A 19,419-nucleotide genomic window follows, 5' to 3' on the forward strand; every position below is an offset into this window, starting at 1 on the left:
CAACACTCTGGGAACCGGTCAATGGTGAATGAGAGGCAGCAGTGTATTGGAAGTTGCTTGGGAACACATGTGGGGAAAGTAGCGACCGCAGGTCTCAACTCCGAAAGTGAAATACCTGGATAAACAAGAATGTGAAGGATTGCTTATGGCAGCTACTGTAAACAGTTCAATGGCAGCTTGCGAGCATCCGTCGGAAGAAAAAAAATGTAATACGTAGCTTCTATCTTGTAAGTACTGCCCAATATGGGGCAGCAACATCGATGCTAGGAAAAGGCAAATTGAATACAGCGCAGCCAGCTATGGATAGGAAATTGAAACTGCAACGTTAAGAGTCCGGGAGACAGCCCAATGGGTCAAGGAACAAAGGCGAGTTGATGATATCCTAGTCGAAATAAAAAATAACGAACAGGCTTGGCCACGCAGTTCGAAGGAAAGATTACGGATGGTCCCTCAGGAGCGGGCGTCCCTCATGGCCTGAGTCGCTCTGGGTCGTTAAACCCCCATAAACCAAACAAACCTTAGGCGTGGATTTCAAGTGAAGGCAAGCGCAGCCGGGCCAGCAGACTGTAAGGTGGGTGGATGGGATTAAGATGTTTAGTGGGGCGAATACAGTGCACAAACCTGGCACAGGTAGAGGTTATTTGAAGGGGTATGAGAGAGGCCTTTGTTATGGAGTGGGAGTAGCTTCGGTGATAGTGATGATGGCGCCTGTCTCCGTGTCACCGACGAGCGCTGGTTTTGATACCGGATCCGGCGACTCACCATTATCAGTGACTATCGGCCTTGACGTGACAGAGTGAGGCTGCCAGCGGCTGAAAAATAATTGGGGGCAGCACACCCCAAAATGCGGTCCTAGATGGAACCTTTTGAGACGAATATTTTGTCGCGAGAACTACACATGCAGCTATAAGGTAGTATTATTACGGGCGTTGGCTCAGCAGCAGACGCGACAGGCCGCATTAGGAAGGCGCAGCAAAACCAGGTCACCCCAAGCACTAGCTGCAGCGTCCTTGTCGTCGTCAACTGCCCAGCATCAAAACGACACCCTCTTCTCACGAGTGTGCACCGTAACACTACCCCCCTCCGCCCCGCAGAAGGAGGTGGTGAGTTCGTATGGTAGCGCTTAAGACGGGCGACGTGTACGAGCTGTGTGGAGGGGGCCGCGGGAGGAATGTGGGGGTGCAGGAACGTGATTTTGTAGGTCACATTGTTCATTTGCCATAAGACGCGGTAAGGACCCACGTAACGAGGCAGCAGCTTCTCACACAGGCACACACGGCTCGCCAGAGGAGTACGAGAAAGCCGGGAGGGTAGTGGGCGTCACGGTGATGAAGATCGTAACGACGTTTTTGAGCGAGCGCAGAAGCGTCGAGATGATTCTGAGCGATTTGGCGGGTGGCGTCTGCACGGTGAATGGCGTCACAAGCGTAACTGCTGGTAGAATGGTCATGAGGCAGTGTAAGGCACTCAGAACAAGTGTAAGGCACTCCCGCTCCGTAATGGAATAGCTACGTTCGGAGGGAGATAGCAGGCGGCTTGCATAGGCATAGGCATATCGCACAAAAGTGCTCGTGTTGGCCCTGCTGAAGGATGGCGCCAATACCATGGCCATGCACTGGCGTCTGTGCGAAGTTCCGTAGTGGCAGAGGGGTTGAAATGGGCCAACACAGGTGCAGCATTGAGGGCCGCAGCAAATGCTGTGAAGGAGCGAGCTTGGTCAAGGCCCCAGGAGAAAGGCACATCCTTCTTCAAGAGGGTGGTAAGGGTACGGATGGTGTAGGCGAAGTTCGGGATAAACCACCGGAAATACGAGCAAAGCCCGAGGAAACTTCGCACATCGCTTGAAGACCGGGGGTGGGGAACTCAGTAACGGCAAGAACTTTGTCAGGGTCGGGCTTTACACCAGAAGCATCAACCAAGTGGCTGAGGGCACTAAGTTGGCGCTGACCGAAGCTGCACTTTTTGGAGTTCAAATGGAGACGAGCCAATGGAAGACGGCAAGGAGGTAGAAAGACGGTTCTTTCGAACGTGGGGGAAAATGACAACGTCATCTAGGTAGTACAAGTACTTCGTTCATTTGAAGCCACGCAGGAGCGAGTCCATCATGCTCTAAATAGTGGCAGGACATTTGCAGAGGCCGAAAGGCATAACTTTTAATTGGTACAGGTCATCGGTGGTGAGTGACAAAGGCAGTCTTCTCACGATCCCGTTCGTCAAAAGCAATTTGCCAGTAGCCCGAACGGAGATGAATAGATGAAAATAGCTGGCATCGTGTATACAGTGGAGGGCATCATCAATTCTCGGAAGATGATAGACGTCTTTTTTTGTTACCTGATTAAAATGGCGATAGTCGACACAGAAGTGCCAACTGCCATCTTTCTTTTTGACCAACACTACAGGGGACGCCCAAGGGCTGCTAGAAGGCTCGATAATATCGTTCTACAGCATCTTGTCCACCTCTGTCTGGATGACATAGCGCTCAGGGAGGGAGACACGATAGGGCCTTCTGTGTAAGGGGCTAGCATCGCCCGTAATCATGCGAATATGGTCAGAACTTCAGACATAATTTCAGCTCGAAGGAAATAATAAAAAAGAACATGCAAGCTAAGGACAACCTCTGCATTTCCAACTGTTTATCGAAGACAAATATAACATATCCTGGACCCTTACCCTGCAGTTATTTTACCCTTATGAGCGAGAAACCCATCTTGTTAATCCAGACAATTTCGATCTGATACTGAGTAAGCAGCTCTTATGTGTATTAGTTGATCCCGTACTAGTCTGAGTGGTTCAAATGGGTTGAGTATGAATCTGTACAGCTAACCTCTACAAGCAGCTCTAACGGGTGTTCTTTAATCCCGTATGAGTCTTAGAGGTTCAAATGGGTTCAGTATAAATCTGTGCAAGTATCCCTTACGGGTCCTGTTTGATCAAATTTGAGCCTAAGATGTTCAAACGGGACTGGTCTAAACCTTTTCAAGGCGCCTATACTGGTGGAGTTCAAACCCATACGAGGCCAAAAATGGTCATTCATACGCCGTTTAAGCCTGTGTGCCTTTCTAACGGACCATTTCAGCACCCTCCTAAAACATGTTTAAAGTCGTGCGGGTTTTTTCTAATAGGGAAGGGATTAATCTGGAGCCGAAAATACAGCGGTGTTGTCTGCATCAGCGCGACGACCGCTGCTGAGAAAAATGAAAATAAAGAATTTTCCATCTTACACGATCTTCTCCAAGGAAGTAAGTCCACGGGCACTTTCGGATAAAGGGCGTTCGCTGCTTTAAAGCGGAAGTGGGCCTGAGCCCAGCTCTTTAGTGACGCTCAAAGCAAACAAAGTTCGCTGCTCGTCGTCGCATGTGTGCCCGTCAGCAACGAAGGAGAAACGATGCAAACGGGAGCACTGTGCGTGACGAGAGCGGTGCCCAATAGAGAGAGGGGCCCCGAGGTGATCTTTTTCATCCTGTTCGAGCAGTGATCAAGAACCGGTCTACTATGGACGGGATCTTAAAAGGGGATGTGCGCACGCAGCTTCGTGTACTGCGCTGTGATTTCATTGTATTTCGCCGACAATCAGGGAATGCTTTGTGTCTTGTGCCCAAAATGGTGAATGTTGTTTCGTTGCTGTGAAAGCATGCTGGGATGTGATGTCATTGGTCAGGTTATTACCTTTATAAAACGTAGCTGTTCCTTTAGTGTTCGCCGGTGGCTCAACAAACGTCTGAACCACTGTCTTGTAACGTGCGCTACAGCTGAACGGTACACGTGTGAACACACTGCACAAGGGAATAAAAGGACAAAGCGGACAACTGCGTCGTATTATCTCGCTGCAATATCATAGCTGGTCTTTTAAGGCGAAAGCCTTTAATGTCTCATCGTTGTAAGCAGCAGTTGTCGACAGAGAATGTCACGCTTTTCAGTTGGTCGAAACGGTCGTGAGGTCACAGTGCGCCAATTTCAAACGGGGCCAATTGTACTTTGGCTAGTAACCATGCAACCAATTGAAGGGACCATACAGTGATGCTCCAAGTAAGTGGGACATAGCTTAGTTAATTGCTTAATTACCCAATTAGCCTAATTAACTTCTCTAGTCAGGCCATATAAATAAATAAAACCTAGTAAGAAATTGGTCGAGCTAGGGAATCGAACCCCGGTCTTCGGAGTGCGAGACGAGCATGCTATCCACTCCGCCATGCCAGCTCGATGGTTTGGAATGAACAAAGGCACGTCTAGTGAATACGGTGTCTTCGCTCACTGCCATCCTCCTCCCTTCCCTTCCGGCGAGGTTTAGGTGTCCACCGAGATATGAGAGAGAAATACATTTCCTTTCCTCAAAAACCAATTTACCGACGAGCGAGGCGTAGAACCGAATGGGCGATGGCGTTCTATGGACTCCCTGGCAGCGTTGCAAGACGCTCTCGCGTTCCACTCTTAGAGGCGAAGCTTAACATCTTAACCACACATCAGTGACCACACTTTAGGTCAAAAAAGTGCACCCCCCCCCCCCCCCCCTGAATTATGACGGGTGTCCACCGAGATATGTGAGACAGTTACTGCGTAATTTTCTTTCCTCAAATACAATTTTCATTTTCTTCATTACGGGCCATCTTCGTCTTTCTTCTTTCACTCCCACTTCCTCCGTTCCTCTACGGTGCGGTTCAGGTGTCCACCGAGATGACAGAGATTTACTGCGCCATTTCCTTTCCTCAAAAACCGTTGCGTTGAAACGGCAAGGCATCGCGCCGAACGGGTGGTGGCGTTCTGTGGACTCCCTGGCAGCGCTACAACACGCTGTCGCGTTCCATCCTAAAGGCGAAGCTTAAGCTTAAGCTTAATTAGCAGTTAATTAGTATTGAGGCATTAATCAGTAATTAACCATTAATTAGTGATTTGTCATCACTTAGTGATTAGTACTCAATTACATGTGACGCCACCAGTGCCACAGAAGCACTGAAAGTGGTGCGGAAAACGCTTTCGCCTCTACGCACTTTAGACAGTCAAAGTGCCCCCTGAATTTTTTTGTGGCTTTGTTAGCCTCTCTTCACTCTCGAAATACGAACGTGCCGCTTAGAAATGTCCAGTTAAATTGAGAATATTGTTTCTCGCTTCTACATTTCAAACTCGTGATATTGTGATTACGTTAATTGCATAGCTGACTCCGTAATCGCAAATAGAAAGAGGTTAATAGCGCACTCTGGTCCGGACGCATGAGAAAAAACCAACAAGATCGAGACTTTACAGCGACTTCTTTGCGAACACCGGCCTTGGTATTTCTAAGGTATAAAAGCTTCGTTATAATGTAAGTAGCTTCCTTGCCTTTAGAACATGGCAACGCGAAAGAAGGGTAACGTGGCAACATGCCACAGGGACTACCTTCAATTAGCCCTTACTGTATCTTCACAAGAGTCGCTTTAGTGCGGCGAAAATGTGTTAAACCTCAGCGCTGTAGTCACTACACTCATTCGCCTGTAGAAATAATCTATTTTATTCCAAGGACAACGAATGCGACCAAAAGTGCGGACAAAAAGAGAACACCAAAGCCTCGTTCTCAGAAGCTTTGCTTTCCAAAGCAATTAGGATGCATCTAGGACTGGTATTATTACACCATGCGAGGAAGTTGCTACTTACCAGCACCTCTGAAGTGCCTCACTAAACATGACTCAACAGTGATAGCTCTCTAGAAAGCAGGGTATTTAGGGTCGTTTTCTGAGCTGGAGCCAAAGGCGTTGCATTTTGGGCGACTTGGGTCTTCTTACTTTTGGAAATAATTTCTCCCACAGAAGAAAGGACACACACAGGAGCAAAATTCAATTAGGTTTCATTGCGATAGATATGCTTCCACAATCAGGATGATTATTCGGACATGATAAATAGAAACTATCAATGACACGCGTGTCGAAACCCTAATACGACTTTGTCGTATCAGATGCCCGTCCAAGAATTTCACTTCTTTCTCCAGTGAACCTCCCGCGGAGCACTCACGCAGCCAGGGTTATGCCTAAACATTTCCCTCGCCTCGGCAACCTCTCGTGTCCTGTCTTGTTTTTGCGCAGTTATTTTCAAAAAGACTTTGGCCAAAGCTCATCAAATGCCTTACAGTTGGCGTTTCAGTTGGGGCCATTGGTTGCTAAGACAAATGGTGCATTGTCGTTTTTTTTTTTTTTCAGGATGGCAACATGTTCCATTTGGTTCACACGAACCGCTACGGTGGACGAAATGGGTAAGCTCATTCGGCTGTCCGGTTAAAGCGGAGTTTTGTGAAAGCGGAAGTTCCGAAACTCTTTCTAGTGTACTTCCACTGCCGAAGGTGTACAGTTCACTGATAGAAGCCATTGCTAGGCCCTGTAGCATTTCGCCCGTTGTGGACTTCAGAGAGGTTGGGTATAGCGAAAGTGGGGCTCGAGTTTTGGCCGTCTACGTCTAGCTTGCGAAAAAGGAAGGGGACATAGGTATCAGAGTTATGGGGTATGCTGGGAAGTTTAGGGCTGTGACAGTGGTCATGCGCTTTCGGAATATCACCGCATCGTGACGACGGATAGCGTTGCACTGTGACGCTACTATCCCCAGGGTACCACCGGTAGCCTGTAGCCGCGAAAGTAACATTGGGAAATGCATCACTATAAATAAAAAAGAACTCAATGTCGAAACCAGACCACGAGTATTTGCAAATAAAAAACGCGCGAAAAGGAGTCCGCTTGTCATGCAAAAATAAGGAAGCAGCAGAATGCATGAATGAAAGTGTTCAGGTGTTCAATGTGAAGTAAATACTTCAAAACGACTGCGAGTTAGTGACGCAATACTATCGAAAAATTCACTATTGATAGTATCGATAGTTTTTTTGAAACTCTCGGTAGTGTAAAAAAACTATCGATAGTGCTACTGTCGATGGACTATCGATAGTGTCGCTATCGATAGTATTACTAGCGATAGTACTGCTATCGATAGCAAGAATATCGTTAGTGAAACTGTCGATGGTAAGACTATTGATAGTAACAATATTGATATTATGCATTCGTTGGCCAGCGATATAACCAAAACATCTGCGATACCTGATTGGATTCACGGTCTCATGAGGCTTAACGTCCCATAGAGACTTAAGCTATGAGGGATGCCGTAGTGCAGGTCTTCGGGTGAATTTCGTCCAGCTATGGTTCTTTTGCGTGCACTGGGACAGTTCGGAAAATACTTGGAACTGCATCCGACGAAAGAACGAACAGCATAAGTTGTGCTGGCTTACATGAAACTATCGTGCACTGCAGACGTCGTCTTGCTGGCGTAACCGCTGCAGAAATACTTTTCGTGCACATGCTTCGCAACTAGGACATTCACACGCTAACAATTTACCCAGTAACTTTACGTAGGGAACGTCTGCAGAGCTCGGTGATGCGTAGGCCACGAAAAGGGGCGAGTCCTGTTAGTTACCCATGCCATCACCTCCATGCCACACACTCGGGAAACCAAGTTTAGGATGCAGGAGGTACGCGGGGTTGATTTTATAGAATCTATAACACTATATATAACAAGTAGTATCGACACGGCTGCCGATAGCACTATCAGCAGAACTATAGAAAGTACTATCGATAGTACTATCAATACAACTATCGAAAGTATTAACTCTCGATAGTCTTTTTTACCATCGATAGTTCGATAGCGACGCACTATCGGTAGTATCGATAGTGCTATCGATAATTTTACATCACTACTACGAGTGCGAGCCACGGCTGCTGGTCGCTGGCACTCTTCGCAGCGTGTACCTGGGGTCCGTGTATGCGCCGACGTCGGTGATGCGGCCTGTCGACTGCAGCCTCGTGAGGACCCAAGACGCCGCTCAGACCGGCCGCGCTCTGCTGCACGTCGGAAGCGGTAAGTGCCGGAGACATCTAAAACATGTAAGCACTGTATTTAATTGAGATTTAAGTTAGCAACGAGTGTCAACCAAAAAATAAAAAAGAAACACTTCCTTTCAGAACCGTTCCTTCTTCAGGTTCAGAGTAGGATCTGAAACTTTTTTTTCTCATTTTTTGATTGGCGTTCTTTTGCAACTTAAGTTCCTTTTCGCAACCAGACAGGCCTCTGTCGAATGTTTTCTTTTGAATGTAGGCACTGCTTCTTCATGATTGATATGTGTTGCCCTAGCGGTAACGAGCAACGCCATGGTCCATACTGCAACGCTCCACTATACAGGGTGTCCCAGCTAACTTGGACCAAGATTTATAAAAAAAACTAAGCGTTCTTCACAACTGAAACCGCATGGATGTTGTTAGTGTTTAAAGTTACAGCACCATTTTTTTCACTCGCCCTATTTGAATAATTACTCAAGATAGGTAAATTAACTTTTTAGATATTGTCTGAAACGTTCAGGCGTCAATACGAAAGTTGTGGAGCTCCACAAATATTGTCCAACCCAGGCACTTTCAACGAGATAGACTTAGCGTGGCCGTTTTTATTCGAGGAAAACGGAAGCCCGCAGAGTTTGAAATATACCACGTGACAACGCGCTCCGTGCGCCCGGTTGCGCCGCGATTACAGCGCTCTCATCCGTGCTTTATAAAAAGCATGCTTTGCGCTTTTCGTGCTGCCAAAGACAGGGCTTCGCGCTGTTCTTGGTTCCAAGATAAGCGCCAGTGGGTTCGGGCGGCAGTTGAAAGAAAGCACGGGTCCTGTTCCTTCGGCGATAATCGCGCTGTCACCTTAGCAGAATGCATTCGGAGGAACGATGACAATCTCCTGAGTTCGAATTTGGGAGCAAGATCCCAACAAGCAAAGGCACATATAACAAGCCTGATAACGTCGTGTCAATTACGCTGAAAACAGGAGCCGCGCTTTCTTTCAATTGCCGCCCGATTCCTCTGGCGCTTATCTTGGAACCAAGCACAACGCGAAGCCCTGTCTTGGGCAGCACGAAAGGCGTGAAGCGGGTGATGCTTTCTACAAAGCACGGATGAGAGCGCTGTAATCGCGGCGCATCCGGGCGCATGGAGCGCGCTGTCACGTGGTATTTTTCAAACTCCGCGGGCTTTCGTTTTTCCCGAATAAAAAGGGCCACGCTAAGTTAATCTCGTTGGAAGTGCCTGGGTTGGACCATATTTGTGGAGCTCCACAACTTTTCTATTGACGCCTGAACGCTTCAAGCAATATTTAAAAAGTTAATTTATTTATCTCGACTAATTATTAGGTTTAGGTTTAGGTTTAAGGGGTTTAACGTCCCAAAGCGACTAAGGCTATGAGAGACGCCGTAGTGGAGGGCTCCGGAAATTTCGACCACCTGGGGTTCTTTAACGTGCACTGACATCGCACAGTACACGGGCCTCTAGAATTTCTCCTCCAAAGAAATTCTAGCCGCCGCGGCCGGGATCGAACCCGCGTCTTTCGGGACAGCACCCGAGCACCATAACCGCTGAGCCACCGCGGCGGCCGACTAATTATTCAAATAGGGCGAGTGAAAAAAATGGTACTGTAACTTTAGATAAACCCTAACAACATCCACGCGGTTTCAGTTGTGAAGAACGCTTAGTTTTTTTATAAAGCTTGGTCCAAGTTAGTTGGGACACCGTGTATATGCCGCCAGCCCTCTTTCGCCGGCCTGTCACTGGGCGCTCGAAAGGAACAGGCCTTATACGGTCTGTGTATGTTTGAACATGATTGGAAGCAGCCTTACCCACGCTCCTCGTACAATTGCACGCCATGGATTGCTGTTCTTGCGAAGCGTAAATTGCAATGGGACTTTTCATTTCATTTTAGAAGTTGAGGCGTCGTTTCCTTTTGCTTTCGTCAACGTGCCGTGGGTGATGGCATGTTACTTCGCCCTGGATAATTGCCTATTCAGTGCTGATTGCAGATTTTAGACTTTGAAACTTCTGTTGACTCCCGACATTTAATATTACTGCACTGTTCGAATTTTAGTCATTTGCCTTAGCGAGCACCTGTCTTCAGCTCCCTAAAAATGCCAACTACTAGCTGCACAATATCATAAAGAAGTCGCAATTGCAGAACACGTGTTTTATGGGGACTGGACACTAAGCGGTGCGATACAAAAAAGAAAAGTTTCAGAATGACTGACCTTATTTCAGAGTTCTCTTGTTCGCACTGAGCGTTGGAACCTCGCGGCATAAGGCGACGAGGATTAGAGAATAGCTGCCGGCAACATCGAGACGGCGGTAATGTATAGCAGCGCCATTTCAGCCTAAGAGTGAAAGGCGAGGCTGTTTTTCAAAAATTTCATTTTCCATACACGTTATTTGCGCCCAAACAATAAGTAAATAAATAATGAAAACAAACTGTTCATCAAAAACCCTCGTAAGCTTTTGAAACTTATCCCCAACCTGACTTTCTCCAGCGTCTTGACACGGAAACACGCGCTATATAAACACACTCCTATCATAGCACACCACTGGGCTGCAATACGTAGGAATAAATTTATTTATTTATTTATTTATTTATTTTACAATGCTTTGAACCTGATTTCCAGGCTCATTCAGGACTGGGCTGCACAATATAGCTCAAGCAAACAGTGCTTCTTGACGCGACGTAAAGTGCAGTCACAATAACATATCCCAATAAATGAAGAAATAGTACGTACTGAGTGCACTCGTTTTATGTTTTTTTTTTCTGCGTCGCTCTTTGTTTGTAGGTCCGATTTCGATGCCAGTGGACGCATTGTATCGGACGCCATCTCTGGTTTTCAAAAGCGAAGACAATTCCTGCGAAGTTCACATGACGGACGCTGACCTGTGGTGCGGAGAGAGCAAAGGATCCGGCCTCTCCCTCTCTGTGAAGCGGTAAGAGATAGGGCAGAGTCCTCCGCGCTAGCCTGAAGGGGCTCGGCGCAGGTCAGTGACGGGCGCAGCAAGTTTCAAAGTTAGGGCGCTGTAAGTCGCTTTCGATGCGGTAGAGCCCTGCGGGTTGCACCTGCGGCATTAATGACACTTTCTCAAGGTTAAGCGACTGCGTCGATGCAGTCGGCGCATGTCAGAATAGAAGGGTAGTCCACGTTGGCCATGCACATGATTTCTCACAGTTAGCCGGGCTTTCAGGAACGGTATGAAAAATGTTATAGCGGCGATTTCCGAGAGTAAATCACCTCTATAAGATTTCTCGAACTGCTGGCTCATTTCAGGGCTTTATTTTTTTTTTTTCAAATGCGCAAAAAAGATTTATGGGAGGGGGGAGGGGGTTAACGTCCTAAAGCCACTCAGCCTATGAGGGACGCCGTAGTAGTGGAGGGCTCCGGAAACTTCGACCACCTGGGGTTCTTCACCGTGCACTGACATCGCACAGTACACGGGCCTCTAGAATTTCACCTTCATCGAAATTCGATCGCCGCAGCACGAAAAAGACGCAAGAGAGAAAACGAGCACGGACGAGCGCACACCGTAGTGCACAACATATTTTAGAGATCATGCGCCAACTAGCCTGCGCAGTTCAAACTAAGCGCGGAAAATGGGCTTAAGTGCTGTTCGAATACTTGTAGTTAAAAATAACTGATCGCTGATTTATCCGCTGAGACGACTGTAACGCTGTGCCTGGCCTTCTGCTGAGTGAGCTCCTGGTTCACTTTTGAAGGCTGCTCTCGCGCATGCTCCACTCTCTCGGCGGCTGCTGCAGTGCGCGAGAGAATGGAATTCTCAGCAGCTCTTCGTTGCGCGCCTGCTAGAGCCAGCCGGAAGTTTGACGCTTTTCGGGGAGCGGACGAACCCTCGTTGCCCTCGCTTTGCGTCGCCTCTAAGAGCAGCCACGTCGTCTGGCTTCCTCCCACAGTTCCCGTGAGCCAGCGTCCCTTAAGGTGATGAGCGTGTGACATTTTTTGCTCCTTCTCTCGTTCATTTCGAACACTTCGACTCACTCAGCCCAGCTACACTTCCTTGTAGGGAGTAGACACTCAGAAAGCACCGTGCTTGGGTTTTGCCTGGATCTTTTCTTTTCTTACATCGGCATCTATTGTGACGGAGCCGTACATTTTACTGCCAACCTGAATCGGTCATCTACTCCATCCAAATAGCTCTGATATAGGAGGTAATCTTCACCAGTGCTGTAGGTCCAACACGACCCATTACGGGAAAGGCGATACCGGTAGTGTTTTTCATCTTATCTCTATAGTTTTGCGCTCTCTGTCCTCCCAGAGTGCCTAGACGCGCAATGTTCAGTGCCTTGGCAGCTGCTATCCGCCTGCAGTAGTGCGAAGACAAGCTGGATGATGCGAAGCTAAATCTCCGGTGTTGAGAAGGGAATTCACAATTCCTCATTAAAACTTCCTGTTGGGCGAGTTGGTAGTTCATCTTGAATTAGAAATGTTATAGCGCAAACAAAGACACGGACAAAAAGAGAGGAAACACACACACAAGCGCATAGCGCTTGTGTGTGTGTTTCCTCTCTTTTTGTCCGTGTCTTTGTTGGCGCTATAGCATTTCTAATTCACAATTCCTCATATTTTCATTTCATCACTCGTCGCTATCACTCCTCGTGCATTTCATCATTCGAATTAGCACAGCATTTTCTCTGGTTGGGTTAAAAAAAGAAAACTAAAAGAAATTACCATTTTCTTGAACTCTTCTGCAGGATCTACCTGAACAACTAAAATTGGAGCCTGTTAGTGCAGCTCCGTATGAGTGCGGCATGGGCTACTCAGGTTAGACAAAGACCTCAGAAACATAAGTAGGGAGATAAGACTTATCTTCTGGTCGTTTGCGCACTTTCGGTAGCGTGTGTTAGGTCGCTGAGCACAAGCTGCAATCCAGGATAGATCCAGAAAACTTGCTGCGCTTGTACTTCTGGAGCACTGAGACAGCAATTTGGGAGGTTGATGGCGCCGTTATATTATTTTACTAAGGCCATGACATTCAGCGCAACTTGTTTTTATCTGGAGGAGCTGTCATAGCCGCTTAACAAAAGCCTTTGACTCACGGGCGAAGTGTTATCACTTGTGGACTTGTGTTTTTTACTTTGCGTTTGTAGTACATTACATGATTACACTTGCTTGAGTTAGAGGAGCGCTTTTTCGGCATAGCATTGTCGGCGGTGTAGTATATAAGAAAACAGCTGAGATGCGCTAACTAGTAGGCTGGTTAACTAATATTGAATAGTTAACTTTCTAACTGTTACCGTTAGGCTACTCAATTATTGAGAGGCATGTAGCCCACTGTAAGTAATATCCATATTAGGTTTTAGAATTTCCAAAACAGTGGTTGCTGTCGGCGCTCAACGAATTTTGGCTACACAGAGTCAAAATACAGGCGCTTACGACAAGTTTTCAGGCAAAGCAACCTTTTCAGGGCACCTAACTCGTCGAAAAAGGCGTAATTTGTTGAACTACCGAGCCGAAGGTAACCGCTTTTCTGAAATTCTAAAAAGTGACCTGGCTATTACGTACGGTGGGTTACTCGCCTCTGAATAATTAAATAGGCTAACAGCAATAGTTAAGAAGTTAACTATTCATATTAGTTAGCACGCTAGTCAGTAGACTAGTTAGCACATCTCAGCTGTACTCTGATGTACAGCACCAGTTACCCTGCTATGCCGAAAAAGCGCTCTTCTAAGTCACAAAGCGTATTAAAAAAAATTGTGTAAAATCTTAGGTAAAACACCTTGCATATTGGTCGAACACCGGACGCGAAATTCGTAGGTCGTGGGTTACGATCCCACCGGCAGCATGGCTTTTTTCTTCTTTATAATCAATTGTTTTTAAGCGAAAGATTAATCAAAACATCATTCTCTCATTTATCAACACGACAAATTAAAAAAAAATGGGCACTAGCTTAGTTCGGCTATGCCCGGATATACGTAGCGATAGCGAGCGCAACGACGATGCAAGCGGTGCGACGTCACACCAAGCGGCGATGGCTGCTCCGCACCGAGGCGCGCGATGTGACGTCATGACAGGTGGCGCGGCGAGCGCGCGCCGTCCGCAACCTGCGGCGGTTGCTAGGCAACGGCTCAAGGTCGGTCTCTGTGCTTCCCCGGAGCACTGTCATAGCGAAATCGCAAGTTCGTGGCCAATGTAGCTTTCGCTACAAAAGTAGAATTCCCCTATGCCTGTCGGTTTCGGTGGCCGTTGGCTTCCTTCACACACACGCACACCCACATCCACACACAACACACGCACGTACACACGCACACACACGCAAGCACGCCCGCACACGTACATACATACACATACATACATACATACATACATACATACATACATACATACATACATACATACATACATACATACATACATACATACATACATACATACATACATACATACATACATACATACATACATACATACATACATGCATGCATGCATACATATGCATGCATGCATATACATTAATGCATGCATACATACATGCATGCATGCATGCATAGACACATACACACATGCACGCATACACACATGCACATACACGCATACACACATGCATGCATACACACATACACGCATACACGCATACACACGCATACACACATACATACACACATACATACGCACATACATACACACATGCATACATACACACACATACATGAATACATACATACATACACACACACACACACACACGCACACACGCACGCGCAAGCACACCCGCACACACGCACACACACACACGCACGCACACACACACACACACACACACATATACACACACACACATACACACACACATACATACATACATAGCCCCGCCGCGGTGGCTCAGTGTTACGGCGCTCGGCTGCTGACCTGAAAGACGCGGGTTCGATCCCGGCAGCGGCGGCTGAATTTCTTGAAGGCGAAATTCTAGAGGCCCGTGTGCTGTGCGATGTGAGTGCACGTTAAAGAACAACCCCAGGTGGTCGAAATTTCCGGAGCCCTTCACTACGGCGTCTCTCAGCCTCAGTCGCTCTGGGACTAAACCCCAAATAAACCAATAAACCAACATACATACTTACATACGTACATACATACATACATACATACATACATACATACATACATACATACATACATAGCCGCGGTGGCTCAGTGGTTACGGCGCTCGGCTGCTGACCCGAAAGACGCGGGTTCGATCCCGGCAGCGGCGGCTGAATTTCTTGAAGGCGAAATTCTAGAGGCCCGTGTGCTGTGCGATGTGAGTGCACGTTAAAGAACAACCCCAGGTGGTCGAAATTTCCGGAGCCCTTCACTACGGCGTCTCTCAGCCTCAGTCGCTCTGGGACTAAACCCCAAATAAACCAATAAACCAACATACATACTTACATACGTACATACATACATACATACATACATACATACATACATACATACATACATACATACATAGCCGCGGTGGCTCAGTGGTTACGGCGCTCGGCTGCTGACCCGAAAGACGCGGGTTCGATCCCGGCAGCGGCGGCTGAATTTCTTGAAGGCGAAATTCTAGAGGCCCGTGTGCTGTGCGATGTGAGTGCACGTTAAAGAACCCCAGGTGGTCGAAATTTCCGGAGCCCTTCACTACGGCGTCTCTCAGCCTCAGTCGCTCTGGGACTAAACCCCAAATAAACCAATAAACCAACATACATACTTACATACGTACATACATACATACATACATACATACATACATACATAGCCGCGGTGGCTCAGTGGTTACGGCGCTCGGCTGCTGACCCGAAAGACGCGGGTTCGATCCCGGCAGCGGCGGCTGAATTTCTTGAAGGCGAAATTCTAGAGGCCCGTGTGCTGTGCGATGTGAGTGCACGTTAAAGAACCCCAGGTGGTCGAAATTTCCGGAGCCCTTCACTACGGCGTCTCTCAGCCTCAGTCGCTCTGGGACTGAACCCCAATAAACCAACATACGTACATACGTACATACGTACATACGTACATACATACATACTGCAGCAGGAGATCCAAAAGTCTAAACTGCTAGTAGGGCCTGATATATCTGAAAAATTTACAATAAACTAGTGCGTGCAGATTTCGTAGTTCAAAGAAAAACAGTGAAATGACGAAGAAAAGAAGCAACAAGAGAGATAAATATGTAGTAACAGGTCTTGATAAAGAATGCCAAAGGACAAAACTATATTAAATATCTAACTGTTCAAATATGTGCTGCTTTAACACTTCTTTAGCGAAAAAGGCCAATGGTGATTTCAGTGGAGGATGCAAATTATTCCCAGTGGGATTGGCAAAGAAGGAAGCGATTGGCTCGCACAAATATTCCGTGCTTCCGGTAATAAGAAATTGTTCGACAAAGCAGAAGGAGTCTTATTGTTAGTAGTAAATAAATTTTTGAGGGAGACAATTAATAGAAATACATTTATTGGGCACTTTGAAAAGGTAAACCAGGACCTGAAATTCGTGCAGCCTTTTTTTATTTTTGATGTTTTTCAATAGGCGGGTGACCAAAACGTAACCGAAGATGGGTGGCCAAGAGAAGAGAAAGTGATCACTCTAAACGCTTGCTTCTGCATATAAATTAGTCTTGAAGAGATGATTTCTGTACATGCTATGTAATTAACTGCTGTAAATTAGTATGGGAGTGTATGAATGAGTGATATATGGAGAGCAATTCATCTAAATTGATAAACGGCCTTTTCTCACGAGCGGTCTTATTTCAAAACCAACTTGATGAGCTACACAGGCAACAATATGATTAAATTTCAAGCGGTAGTGAAAGATCACACCACGTAATTTATCACAGTATTTTTGCGGTGTGGCATCATTACTGATGTCTATTGATATGTCAGGAATAATTTTTCATTGAAGGGCGTGGAATGCCACAAAACTGTTTCAACGTGTTTTGGCTGTGTCGAGCTATATCCCTGCCTCCTCTGTTTGAAACAGGCACGGGCCAACAACGTATCGCATCGCGGATCATTTTAAGCACAAGATTGTTCACGGTAAGTGCTGAAAATTTTATTTTTTGTTTGTTTGTGGTTTGAATGTTTAGTTTTTTTTGTGTGCGAAAATAATGTTTCTTGAAAAATAAAGAAGCTAAATAAATATGGTGCTTCGTGAACTACTAGCAGTGATTTTGTACGCGTTAAGTGGGTTTAAAAAATTTTTCAACTACATTTCTAATAAAAGCCTGCTGACAGGACACTGTAGTATTAAATTATTAGCGACAAATCGTCTTTAAAAGTGAGCGTTCCTCCTGCTGCATGGTGAAGTTTTTATATTCCAGACCATGTCCTGGTTTGGATTAAAATGCATCTATAACGCTGCAGTTTACTCGAGTGATATGCAAAGTACGACTTTCGTTTCCATGAGCAAGGTGACTGAGGTATATTTATGGTTTTTGGCTTATGCGGGTTTAACGTCCCAAAGCGACTCAGGCTATGAGGGACGCCATAGTGAAGGGCTCCGGAAATTTCGACCACCTGCGGTTCTTTAATGTGCACTGACATCGCACAGGACACGGGCCTCTAGAATTTCGCCCCTATCTAAATGCGACCGCCGCAAAGAGGTTGGCTTCGTCGAGAGAGAATGCGAACGGGCTTTGATGGAAGTTTTCACGGCTTTTCAGTACCCGCCTGGCTCAAAAATGAGAACGAATTACAAGAGTAACAGAAAGTAAAGAAATGAAAACAATGTTACGCTCACAAATACAACCGAGGATAAAAATCATGCTTACAGAAGACTGAAACGCATGCTTCTGGCAGCAAGTTCCACTCTTTCACTATTTTTGGTTGCGAATAATTTTGCAAAAGTGTTCGTTTTGCCGTAATGTTTGCGTGCCTTTTCGGAGTGTTCATGCTAAGTCGGGACTTTGGTTGACTCCGACTGGTGGTTGCGCTTATCAAAAGGGGGGCAGCGGATCGGGCTAGTTCCCTCCCTCCCTGTCTGCTCCCTCTGCGTCCTTGTTGTTTTAGCGCTTCTGAAAATGTCAAATCGCTTATCAATGCGCTTTTGTTAATAGAAGATACTGCGAAAGAATTTGAGCGTGAATTATTTTCTTCTGGCGCGTAACGTTTCCTAATCCAGCGCGGCCTTTACCTAGGTGATACCCTGAAATGGGTTATAATTATCGGAGACCAAGCATACACCCTGAAAAAATAAATAGCAGCGCAAGGAGACGAGGACTAGACGAGACAACAAGGACGGCGCTGAACTTCCAACTTTTATTTCCAACGAATCGTGCGAACATATATGCACTCTGAACAATGCGGCGTCATTGTCAGTGCATTCGCAAATATTTCAGCTCTTTATCAGAGAGAGTGATAGAAGCGGAGCTAACACATGCTTCTCCCCGATTATAAATCAACTCCGATTCAATGATTTCGCGCGTTACACGTTGATTATTCTTTTTTCTAATGACGGTGCTAGTAAGATCTGGGGAACATTCTGCACACGTAAGGCAGTGGGCGGCCAGAAGTCCTTCAAAATATTTTCCTTTAAGGGCATTACCTACGTTTTTGGCATGTTCCCTCAACCTGTCATTCATGCATCTCCCAGTTTGGCCGAGAAAAGTTTTGCCACAGTTTAACGGAATTTCTGCGCATTCAACAAAGGGCCGCCGATGCTTCTTTCCACACTTCTTTTGCTTCGCTGTCTCGGGATCAGTCATCTTGCACAGCTTTGACAGCTTGTGAGGAGCAGAGAAGACGACTTTCACGTCGTACCGCTGCGCTACCTTTTTCAGGTTGTGTGACAGTTGTGAATGTAAGGTATCACAGCTACCTTTTGTCTACGCTGCGCGTGGGCGTCACACTTACTCACGTCAGTGCTCAACTTTTTGAGTAGGCCTCCAGCAACCGAAATGAGAAGGTGCTGCAGATAACCGGCACTGCTCAGCCTATCGACTTGATGGTTCAACGCTTCTGCGGCGAGATGCGGGCAACTTTTGCTAAGCGCACTGACGTGAGTAAGTGTGACGCCCACGCGCAGCGTAGGCAAAAGGTAGCTGTGATACCTTACATTCACAAGCTGTCACACAACCTGAAAAATGTAGCGCAGTGGTACGACGTGCAAGTCGTCTTCTCTGCTCCTCACAAGCTATCAAAGCTGTGCAAGATGACTGATCCCGAGACAGCGAAGCAAAAGAAGTGTGGAAAGAAGCATCGGCGGCCCTTTGTAGAATGCGCAGAAGGCGTAGTATATGAAATTCCGTTAAACTGTGGCAATACTTATGTCAGCCAAACTGGGAGATGCCTGAATGACAGGTTGTGGGAGCATGCCAAAAACGTAGATAATGCCCTTAAAGGAAAATATTTTGAAGGACTTCTGGCCGCCTCTGCCTTACGTGTGAAGAATGTTCCCCAGATCTTACTAGCACCGTCATTAGAAAAAAGATTAATCAACGTGTAACGCGCGAAATCATTGAATCGGAGTTGATTTATAATTGGGGAGAAGCATGTGTTAGCTCCGTTTCTATCACTCTCTCTGATAAAGAGCTGACATATTTGCGAATGCACTGACGATGACGCCGGATTATTCAGAGTGCATATATGTTCGCACGATTCGTTGGAAAT

At 46.5% G+C, this 19,419-nt stretch overlaps 1 protein-coding gene across 3 annotated transcripts in view; it reads left to right on the plus strand.

The window, feature by feature from the left end:
- The window catches only part of LOC149367674 (uncharacterized), a 247,321-nt gene that overhangs the window by 82,507 nt on the left and 145,395 nt on the right, over positions 1-19,419 (plus strand). For all 3 annotated transcript variants that reach the window (XR_016285090.1, XM_089556781.1, XM_089556773.1), the window contains exons 8-11: positions 6,165-6,217; positions 7,745-7,860; positions 10,628-10,775; positions 16,793-16,848. Coding sequence is in view for 2 of the 3 variants with exons in the window: in XM_089556781.1 (XP_089412907.1) it covers positions 6,165-6,217; positions 7,745-7,860; positions 10,628-10,775; positions 16,793-16,848 (373 nt within the window). In the remaining variant the exon portion in view is untranslated. The remainder of the gene's footprint in view (positions 1-6,164; positions 6,218-7,744; positions 7,861-10,627; positions 10,776-16,792; positions 16,849-19,419) is intronic.

The sequence above is a fragment of the Amblyomma mixtum genome, chromosome 1 (assembly GCF_055824585.1).
Source record: "Amblyomma mixtum isolate Tamu chromosome 1, ASM5582458v1, whole genome shotgun sequence".
Taxonomy (NCBI): Eukaryota; Metazoa; Arthropoda; class Arachnida; order Ixodida; family Ixodidae; genus Amblyomma; species Amblyomma mixtum.